Raw genomic sequence first — 11,203 nt, forward strand, 5'->3', positions numbered from 1 at the left:
TGTGTGTGTGTGTGTGTGTGTGTGTGTGTGTGTGTGTGTGTGTGTGTGTGTGTTGGGTCTGTTTGCAAACACCACAGCCAATAAAGTAAGGATTTGTGTGAGGCAAGAAGGAAATCTGGTTCAGCAGGACTCAGTAGCTGGTGTTGGTTCAAACTTCTAGAGTCTGGCACCAGGCAGTTTATTTTAGGTATATTTAAGTACAGTACAATTTGGGGAGAAAAGTTTCCTGGTGTAACAGATCCTGAGTCACAGTGAAGCATAATTACATGGAAACTCTTCTCAGAGTACGTGTCACTTCTCCCATGAAGATGGGTTCTAAAGACAGGCTGCATGTGTTATCTTCAGGGCCCAAGGGAGGCTCTGATGTGGTTTAGGTCATACAGATAGCTCAGAGGTCATCTAGACTATCTATTAGCCAGAAGGCAGAAAACAGTTACACATTTCTTCCACTGAAGGAACGGCCATATGTGCTGACCATTCCTGGTTTCCCTAACGCTTACCTGTGAGTATAAGGACCTCTGTGCTCCCAACACCTGTCGAACTTTTGTAGAGTCATGCTCATGTAGCCCAGACTTGGCCTTGAACTTTTTCCCTGCCTTAGATATCCCAAAAATTTGGGGTTTAGTCCTGTGCCATAATGTCTGGTTTACAATGTTTTTTGTTTTTTTTAACGGGATATAGCTAAATGTATTTCACAGAAAATCTACCATATTTCCTTTCTTAACAAAGGTAAAAACCCACAAGGCTAGAGCTGGCTTGTTAAAAATGAGTTATGTTACAGCTTACTTTCACTTATCACTTGTATAAAATCACCAATTAGCATGAACCATGGAGAGTTCCTAGTTTCCCCACTCCCAAGTTAACAAGATACAGGTTGGAGGGGGCAGGAGAAACAGCTCAGCTGTTACAAGCACTTGTTGCTCTTACAGAGGGCCTGGATTTAGTTCCCAGCACCAGTTTCAGGGGCTCTGCCCACTCTTCTGATCTTCTTGGGCACTAGGCCTCAGGCACCATATGTGGTACTCATGTATATACACAGGCAAACACTCAGACCTTGTCTCAAATAAACAAACAAACGGTTGCTTATGTGTGTTTTGCACATGTGTAGGTATGGGCATTCTGAACCTAGAGTCCGTAGAGACGGAAGACGGTATCAGGTTGCTAGATTCCTTGGAACTGGAGTTACAGATGGTTGTGAGAATCCTTGTGGGTGCCGAGAGCCAAATGAGTGTCCTCTGGAAGAGGAAGTGCCCTGAACAGCTGAGCCGTCTCTCCAGACCCCTTGTTGCCATTTCCTTTTTCTTCCTTTTTTTTTTTTTGTTTAATGTGTTTTGGCATTTTTCTTGCTCTTATCTTTTTCCCCCACATGCACGAGTTACAGGTTTGTGTGCCCCGGGGGGGTCCGGAAAGCCCGGGGAGCCCCCCCACCTCCCAGCCCCCCCCCCCACCCCCCCCCCCCCCCCGCCAACATTTGTTAACCTGTACTAAGCCTTGTCTAGTCTTCACACTTTATGAAGCTCTTTTTGATATGTATGTACGATCAGCAGAGCTGCCTGAAGGTCTAGGATTTGTTCTGTTTTTGTCTTTCAAGACGGGGTTTCTCTGTGTAGCCCTGGCTGTCCTGGAACTTTCTGTAGACCATGTTGGTCTTGAACTCAGAGATGTGTCTGCCTCTCCCTCCTCAGGGCTGTGATTAAAACTACCACTGCCCGGCAACGGTTAGGATTCTTACTCCTATGTGAGTAGTGAGCGGCGAACGACTGGAGGGCAGGTCTTTGCATGACAGATGGCCTGCTCTAAGAGTCTTTGATTGGGGAAGGATACCTGATTCTGGATATGGTCTGGCAGTGAGGTCTATAGCGGTGCGTGCATATACCTGTGTGTGTGCATGTGTGTGTGGGATTGCATGTGCCTGCCTGCCTCCTGTGTACCACATCAGCATCTTTCTGGGTCTCTGCTTTGAATCGAGGTCTCTTAATAAAACCTTATACTCACTAGCCACTTAAGCTCAGTGGATCTGCTCAGCCCTGGTTTTCCAACTTTGGGGTTGGAGGTGTGTGCCCGGGGACCCAGACTCTCTCGTCATCTTGCTTGGGGCAGCAGGCACTATACCCACCGAGTCATCTTCCCACCGAATGGGGCTCATTAGCGGTGCCTACACACATTTCCTTTTTCACCTTGCACAGAGCCAGAGGGAAGTGAGAACGGCTTTTCCCGGTCAGTTCCTAATTTTGTCTCCAACTTAAGCAAACTTTGTCCAGGAAGGAACGTGGTGAGCGTAGCAGCAGGTACTTCAGCGTTGAGCCACGGAACGAAGCGGAGCAGCTGTGAACGGGTAGCCACGGACGCTCTGCTGTCCCTTCCAACCCAAGGGAGGAGGACGAGGGACCGAAGGTGTGTGCCCTCAGGGAGGGCCCCGACTCCGGCCGAGCCTCTGTCCCGGGCCCCGCCTGGTGGATTTGAGCAGGGGGTGGAGCTTGCCGGGGCGGAGCCCCCGAGGCGGGAACCGCTGTGGATTGCCGGAGTCCTCCTCGGCCGGTGCCGCGTGCCACTCGCAGCCGTCCACCGCCCGCAAGCTTTGGACCTTCGGAGACATGGTCTGTAAGCAGAAAGGGCGCGTTGGAACCACTCCCGTAGCCGGTGCCGGTTATGAACCGGGAGCATCGTGCACGCCCGGAAGAAGGCAAGGGCGGCCAGGCCGCGCTGTTGCTTTAAGAACGCTCTCCCGCTGAGACCGTGAGTAAGGTAGCCCCCCCGGTCCCAGGAGAAACCCTTGAGTTTGGGGCTTTAATTAGGTCAAGGAGAGATGAGTGAGGATACAGCTGTCTGGGCGTGGAGTTTGGGGAGGTAACTCCTGGTGGAGGGGCCTCCACTTTGAGGCAGAGCCCCCGGCCCCGGTAATTTTGAACAGGGCTCATCGAGAGGGCAGCTGGGCTTGGTGCGGAAGGGAGGAGAGCCCCTCACCTGAACTCGAGGCCCCTGGTGCACTTTTCTTCATGCCTCGGGAAGCCCAGTGGCTGGTAAATTGTTAGGGTGACGGCCGGAAGTTTCGGGCTGGGGAGAGCGGGGGGGCGGGGTGCAGGGGATCTTTGCTACTGTCTGTTAGTGGGGTCCTGGCCACCCAATTCTGCAGGCGCTTTCCCGGGCTGAGAAGCGCAGACGGACCGATGGCCATCTGCTAGCCCGCCTCACCCTGATCCTTGCAGTACCAAGGAGTTGGCAGCACAGTGCCTGTCTGGCGCCTGCGGGGCAGAGAGTGGTGAGGTTAAGTGGGTCTAGTGACACAGGGCAGGGTTGTGAAGTCACAGAGGAAGTGGGATGCAGCTAGGGACTGAGGCCGGCTACCCAAGGATGGGGAAGGTAATTGCCCAGTCAGATTCTGTGTTTTCTGCCTGTGGAAGGAAGCCTCTGGGATTGGCAGGGCATAGCTGGTGCCCGAGGTGGACTGATGAGACCGGTGAGGCCACCCCACTGTAAGGGTCCCCCTCCCCATCTTACACTGGAATAAAAACAGCCTCATGTCCACCCTCTGGCAGCCTAAATACCACCCACAGTATGAGGAAGGAAAGCAGTTGCCTCAGGGTACAACCTTTGGTCTCCATTTCCCTTCCCCAAACCTCTTCCAACACAGACCACTCTCGATATGTCCAAACCCGGCTCTGCATGCTTTCTGTTACTTTGAGTAGCTGGCTTCCAGGATTTGAGATACCAGGGCTCTGGGAACTATGTGCTGGAGAACAGACACGCCCAGAAAATCACCACTGACCCCCATCCTCCTACTTCTCCAGATGCAGAGGCCTCCATGGCTGTGATAAGCCTGCTGTTCTTGGCAGTGATGTATGTTGTTCACCACCCCCTGATGGTCAGTGACCGTATGGACCTGGACACACTAGCCAGGAGTCGGCAGCTGGAGAAACGGCTGAGCGAGGAGATGCGGCACTTAGAGACAGAGTTTGAAGAGAGAAGGCGAGCGGCGGAGCAGAGACAGAAAGCAGAGAACTTCTGGAGAGGGGACAAGCCGAGTGAGGATGAGTTAGTGCTGGGGAAGAAGGATATGGGATGGCCGTTTCAGGCCAGTGGCCAAAATGGGGGGCCTCTGGGCTGGATGCTTGGAAACCTGTGGAATGTGGGCCTTTTTTGCCTTTTTCTCATCTTTGAGCTTCTGCGACAGAACATGCAGCATGAGCCAGCCTTTGACTCCAGCAGCGAGGAGGAAGAGGAAGAAATCCGTGTTGTGCCTGTCAACGCTTACACCTGGCTCTCTGATTTTCCCTCCCAGGAAGCCCTGGAGTCCTTTTACAAACATTACATCCAAAATGCCATCCGTGACCTGCCCTGCACCTGTGAGTTTGTGGAGAGCTTTGTGGATGATCTCATTAAGGCCTGTCGGGTGCTTAGTCGCCGGGAGGCTCACCCACAGTTGGAGGACTGCCTGGGCATTGGAGCTGCCTTTGAGAAGTGGGGGACCCTCCACGAGACACAGAAATTCAATGTCCTGGTGCCCATTCTCCCCCCACAAGGCACTACGTTTGTCTTGGAGATGAGAGACGCCGCCCTGGGCCATCGCTGTGGCTCCGTGAAGGTGGACTCGGAGTGCATGTGCAAACACGAGAAGCTCCTGGGCGATGTGCTGTGCCTGGTGCACCACCGCCGGGACCACTCAGCCCTCTTGAACAAGTGCACCAGCTCCATCAAGGCGGCTCTCTGCACTGGCTCGTACCTGGACGTGTGTAAGACGGTGCAGTGGTTCCGAAACATGGTAGGCAATGCCTGGGCGCTGGTGGCCCACAAATACGACTTCAAGCTCACTCTCCCACCGTCGACCACCTCCTGCAAGCTCAGGTTGGATTACCGCTCAGGCCGCTTTTTGTCAATCAGTTTAGTTCTCGGGGTGCAGCGGGAAGACACCTTGGTCTACCTGGTGAGCCAGGCCCCTGACCGAGAGCAGCTCACCACTGTGGACTGGCCTGAGTCCTTTGCAGCTTGTGAACACTTGTTTCTGAAGCTGGTGGGGCGCTTCGCCCCTGAGAACACTTGTCACCTCAAGTGCCTGCAGATCATCCTTAGTCTCCAGGACCACCAGCTCTTACCCCCAGGAGCGTCCCGCCCCATCCTCACCTCCTACCACTTCAAAACAGCCCTCATGCACTTGTTGCTACGGCTGCCTCTGACAGACTGGCAGCACAGCATGCTCTCCCAACGGCTCCAGGACCTTCTCTGGTTCTTAGGCCGAGGCCTCCAGCAAAGGTCTCTCCATCATTTCCTCATTGGTAACACCTTCCTGCCCCTGACCGTACCCATCCCTAAGACATTTCGGAATGCCGAGCCTGTCAATCTTTTCCAGCACCTGGTGCTAAATCCAGTGGCACACTCACAGGCGGTGGAGGAATTCCACAACCTCTTGGCCCAGGTGAAAACTCTGCCAAGCTCCCCAGTGGCTGGAGGACTTTAATGGAAAGGCCATTAAAAAATAAAAAAAATAAAAAAAAAAAGGAGAAATAGGCCATACAAAAAGTAGGAAAAGGTATTTCTGATTCCCCAGGCTGTGAAGAGTTTATTTTTCACATGACTGAGAGGAGCGGTCTGTGACTGACCTTCACCTTGCCCACTGGGACTCTGATAGAGTAAATCACTCTTAGAAGTGCCTGAAGAAGGCTGCAGCCAGTGGAGCCTAAACTAGGGCGGGTGGAGGTGGGCTGATGTTTTATTCTCTTGGCTTAACTTTAGTCATGACCCAGGAAAGTAAAAGCTCATGGAAATAGATATCATGGGAGGAGTTTACTGCTGAGGCGCTGAGATCCTGATAAACGGTTGTTTCTGTATCGACACTGGATGCCAAAGCCCCAGATACCCCCATCCTAGCTCACTTCTTTTTGTGACCTGCTCCGTGTTCTCTGTGAAACGGCTTGTTGCACTGTTAGCTTAATTCTCACCCAAACTGATGCACTCCACCTTTCTCCCTCCAAGGGCAGACAGCCACGGTTCACACTTCAGGATGTAAGTTTTCATGACTAGTTTGAAAATATAACCAACATGTTTCATTTCTATTTTCTTAATTGGCATTTTATACAAATTTTCATACAAATTTAAAACTCTTTATGTATCTGAGAAAAGCCCTAGCACTAACCAAATATTTGTTAGTTTTGACTCATTGTAAGTTATTAAGATATTGAGATAACAAATTTCCTATACTTCATGAAATAAGCAATGCCCGATGGCCTTTCCAGCTCCCGGAAGCAAGCTCTTCGTGGTGATGATTTTCCAGGGGCTCTGAGATGAACAGTTTGTTTCTGAGAGAGCTGCCTATTTGTCAAACGGAAAGGCTGAGCTGCCGTGTGCCTTCTTCTGAGGATGGCTTTCTATTCTCTTTTCAAAGATGACAAAGAGATTACTTGAACTTTGTTTGTGGTTTTGAAAAGAGGGGTCATCACAATCCAGGCCCGTTGCCAGGGCTGGGCAGGAAGGCCTTGAAAAGCAGCTCACCTCTAAGAGCTCTGGTTCTAGAGAGTCATTGGCATGTTTCCCACTTGTTCTTAAGGCCTATTAAGTAGTAGTTATGGGCGTGGTTGTTTTTGAAATATCAAGGCTGTTCTGTATCCAACGCTGCCAGGAAATCTGCTGGGAAGAAGACCCTGGCCCACCTTTTGACTTGCCCTCTGCAGATGGTGAGAAAGGAGGTATCAAAGGCTAGCCTTTGGGATTTCTGTTAAGGAATCCACACTCTGTCAAAAATAAAAGCATTCTAGAAACTGATGTCAGTCGGTATTTGAAATTCTTGCTACATAGAGGTACAATACTCCCGTGTTACATGCTTTTCCGGGTAAGAGGATAGTGATGGCTCTATACCGTTTTTGAGATGTCCATATACTTTTCAGAAAACTGTCTGGCTCTATCTTAACTCCAGTAAAAAGACAAACAAACAAGCAAAAAATGGAGGCTGTTCTGTGTCTGAATTGGAGTCTGTTCCCTAAGAACATTGGTACATACCTTTCCCAAGAAGTTGTTTTCCCGACAGCACTAGCTGTGTATCCTGGTGTTTCCCAATGCACCTTGAACCAGTCTACCCTGTGGTTTCCAGTGCCATGGCCGGTGGCCAGGAAAGAGTAACTCATAAAGCCGAGGATCATCTAAGTTATTAATTTCCATGGTGCCTAAACCCAGATTTCAACTAAATTAAAAGCTCTTCGTAACTACAGACAGCATGCTCTAGGAGTTTGCTGGGTAGGAATGAGGTGATATGATTGCTAGGTCTGCAGTGCTGTTTCTCACCTAACAGACAAGAAAGAAAACGTGAAATTATGAGTGGGGAGAAGGTTCCAAAGGGGATAGTCAGCAGAGCTTGGGTAGGGCAGAAGGTACAAGAAAGTGTATAGTGTGTGTGTGTGTGTGTGTGTGTGTGTGTGTGTGTGTGTGTGTGTATGGGGGTGGAGACTGAGTCATGGAAAGACGAGATCTGTAGGGCACTGGGAATATTCTTAACAGTTATGTGGGGAACCTCTCCAGAGGGGAAGCCAAACTTCATTCTGATACAGAACCTGGTAAGCGCCCAGCATGCAACACCAGTTCCAGTAACGGGTACAGTTCCGGTTCGCCTCATTGTAGGCACTGTTGTTTTCACTTAGGAGTTCACTCAGTCTTCGTATTGTAGCCCCATCCCGTAGGCTCTCTATTGAACGTATGAAGAAACTGAGGTGCAGGGAGGGTGCACAAGTTTCTTGTCACATACCTAGGACGTGGCTGCACCCAGAAGAAATTACCCGCCCTGGCAACCTTTCACTGTAGGCTTTGGAATGAAACAAGATTAACTGGTCCAATAGTTCTGAAAAGGAAAATGTATTATATTGGTTTTAAGGTCAGGGTGGTATGTTATTGTTTGAAAGTTTTAAAATTATTAGTTCATAGCCTAGGCTTTAGGAGATGAATTTCATTTTGCATACAAAAAATAAAAGCAATGCCCAGAGGCCAAGAATGTAAAGCAATTCCTTCTCCTCCTTGTCTTGTTTTTTTAGTTTTTCAGTACAGGGCTTCTCTGTCCCTACCTGTCCTGGAACTGGCCCTGGAGACCAGGTTGGGCTTGAACCCAAAAATCCACCTGCCTCCGCTTCTGCCTCAGGAGTGCTGGGATTAAAGCCATACATAACCATAGGGCCAATCTATTGAAAAGCCACTTAAACAGCAATCCCTTTTGGTCTCAGTAACTTGATGGTTTAAATCAGAAACTATGATATGGCAAGGGCCAGCTATAGACTGGAAAGTCAGCAAATCAGTAGCCAAAGGTTGCTTGTTCAGCCAATTGGTAACTGTGGTTCCTCACCCAAACTAAGGTTGTTTCTCTTGGATTTTAAGGAAGTAGAATCTGGTGTCAGACAATCGGGCTTCTGGCAGCCTCTGAGTGGGGGAGGGGTAGAGGACTTTACTTCTATACAAACAGAGGAACTGAGTTTCATATGCCTCTGATACTGATGATAAATCACTTAATCTTTTGGCACCCTCAGTAGCCTCAACTCCAAAACAAAGGCAGCATTCAGAGTGGGATGTGAAAGACCTGCCTGCCCTGGGCATGCTTGGCCTTACAGACATTGGGCATGAAGCTGGCAGAGAGCCAAGCAGTCAGCTTAGAGGACTCCAGAATAAACTCCAGTTTCATCCAGTGGGTCACCTAGGATCTTTCCTTTGTCAGAGGTTCCAGGGACTCTAATTCAGAGCCACCAACGCTTGTTGCTCTTAGTTTGCACATCCAAGTCTCCAAATAAGGAGCCTTCAGTGTATTTGGAAAGGCTTTCCTGGGGAACTGGCAGGAGCCAAAACATGCCTGGAGCTAACTGGAGGAAAATGGAGAGAATTCTTTATTTTGGGGGGCAAGTGTGTGTGATGAATACTTTATTGCAAGCACATTACCAGTGAGACTCATCAAAGAGCGAAACTCATCAAGATACTTTTATATAGTCAAATCATATGGTAAAGCTCTAAGTTTTAGGACCACTCCAAGACATTTAAATATTACAAGGGCAACATTAAGTTTAATGCAACATCAAGGTTGAAAGGAGCAATAAGAAGTTACCATATCATAAATAAGACCTATTATTCCACTCTTAAAAAGTGGAAAACTTTTCAAACAAGGAGAGATGTGGGACTCTTCTTAAATAGAGACTAGCTGGGTTTTCCACTTATGGGAGATGAGGTGGGGTCTAACAAGATAAGAAATTACTTTTTACCACGAGATCTTCCAGATAAGAGCCGTCACTGATAAGAAAGTCATTAAACTGGTTTTGGATTTGGTCGATAGTTTGTGGGAGATCTCGACCTGGAATAAACCATTTGTGTTCTTCGTCTTCCAGCATGTCTTGGAAACAGCGGCCAATAAATTCTTCCCACAGCTCCTATTTGTTAAATTCCTCTTCGTTGTCCATCCACATTTATTCTGCAAATGGGTTATCATTATGAGAATGACCGTTAATAATCTTCATTAATGATGCCAGGGCTACTACTGTGGTGACTTGAATCTTTCATAGTTGGTGTTCGTTGTCGTTGTTTATTTATTTACTATGTATACCATGTTCTGTCTGGGCTGGAGAGATGGCTCAGCCGTTAAAGGCTAGGCTCACAATGTTCTGTCTGCAGGTGTGCTTGTAAACCAGAAGAGGGCACCGGATCTCATTATAAATGGTTGTGAGCTACCTTGTGGTTGCTGGGAATTAAACTCAGAACCTCTGGAAGAGAACATCCAGTGAGCCTAACCTTCGGCCCATGGTTGTCAGTTTTTAACCCAGTGCACCGCAGCAGGAATGGTAGCCTAGGCTTCAGAGTATCTCCACAGGCTTCGCCCTCGCCCTCTTCACCCCCCACTCCACCCCTCGACATGCACTTTGTCTGCTGGCTCCCTTCGGCCAATGGAGAGAATTCTAAGTGGAAGAGAGCGTGCGTGCAGAGTAACGATGCTAGGAGCAGGCAGGATAAAGGCAAGAATGAAAAAAGGCCTGATGGGGTGGAGGAGGGAGGTGACAAGATAAAAATGAGGCTGAGGCGGAAGAGCCTTGGGGTGGGGGTAGGGGAATGGCATCACGTCAAGCCCTGTAGGACCCTTTGTAAGGACCCAGAACAATGGAACCTTTGAAGGGGGTTTAGACATCTGGGAGGAAATGGTAGCAGACAGATGAGGGTGAGATCAGATTTTCATTTGGCCAACACCACTCTGGGCTCACTGGGAAAGGGGGTGATAGCCTAACAAGGTAATGTGGATGAAAAGGTTAGGGATCTGCTAGATTTTTCAGAAGGAAAAAGCTCAGGAATGGATAAGGTGGGGAGCATCCTGTCCTGGGTGCTGATGTGAGGTTCCTCATGTTCAGGACGTTGAGGAACATTGTAACCTTCCCATAGCCCCATCTTAGTGGGAGTATTCACCAGAGAGGACTGCAGAAGCTAGGAAGCAAGGTTAGTACATTTAGACACTTTCCCAGAACCGAAGTCCCAGGGACTTTGATGGATGAGGTCTTTGCCTTCATCTGGCAGGTGCTGCTGTCTACACGATGAGTTTTACAGCCTGAATTATCATGGAGTCAGATGTGTAACATCTGGGGTCTGTTATACAGATTCTGCCTTATCCTAAAGTGGTTCTGGGAAGACAAGTTTGTGCAAAAACTAAGTCGCTTTAAAGAGTAGATTTTGGGAGAGATAGTTTAGTGGTTTGATTCCTCACATGCACATGGTGGCTCCCAAACATCTGTCACTCCAGTTCCAGTGGATATGACACTCTCTTCTGACCTCCTTAGGCACGTGGGGAACATAAATACACATAGGTAAAACACTCATACACATACATTTGTTTTCAAAAAGTAGCTGTCAACATTTGGTTACTAAAATGAGAGGCACTGATGACATTTATTAAACAAACTCCAGCTCCCCATTTTTGTTTGTTTTTTCAGACAGGGTTTCCCTGTGTAGCCTTGGCTGTCCTGGACTCACTTTATAGATCAGGCTGGCTTCGAACTCACAGAGATCTGCCTGCTCCTGCCTCTATTAGAGCTGGGATTACAGGTGTATATCACCGTGCACAGCTTTTCTTTTTTTTTTTTTTTTTTTTTTTTTAAGGGTGGTAGGTAGATGGTTTCCAAAAGCTTTTTACAAGAATCTGGACAAAAAAGTCCTTCATTTTAAAATGTGTGTGTGTGTGTGTGTGTGTGTGTGTGTGTGTGTGTGTGTGTGT

The 11,203-nt window shown here is 48.6% G+C and overlaps 1 protein-coding gene across 1 annotated transcript; it reads left to right on the top strand.

The window, feature by feature from the left end:
- Positions 1-2,496: 2,496 nt before the first annotated feature.
- Positions 2,497-6,753, top strand: Itpripl1 (ITPRIP like 1). The gene is made up of 2 exons (XM_055618402.1): positions 2,497-2,736; positions 3,789-6,753. The coding sequence occupies exon 2, from the start codon at positions 3,803-3,805 to the stop codon at positions 5,450-5,452; it is 1,650 nt and encodes a 549-aa protein (XP_055474377.1). The 5' UTR covers positions 2,497-2,736; positions 3,789-3,802; the 3' UTR covers positions 5,453-6,753.
- Positions 6,754-11,203: the final 4,450 nt, after the last annotated feature.

This window comes from Psammomys obesus, unplaced genomic scaffold (assembly GCF_907164565.1).
Source record: "Psammomys obesus unplaced genomic scaffold, mPsaObe1.curated_primary_1811, whole genome shotgun sequence".
Lineage (NCBI taxonomy): Eukaryota > Metazoa > Chordata > Mammalia > Rodentia > Muridae > Psammomys > Psammomys obesus.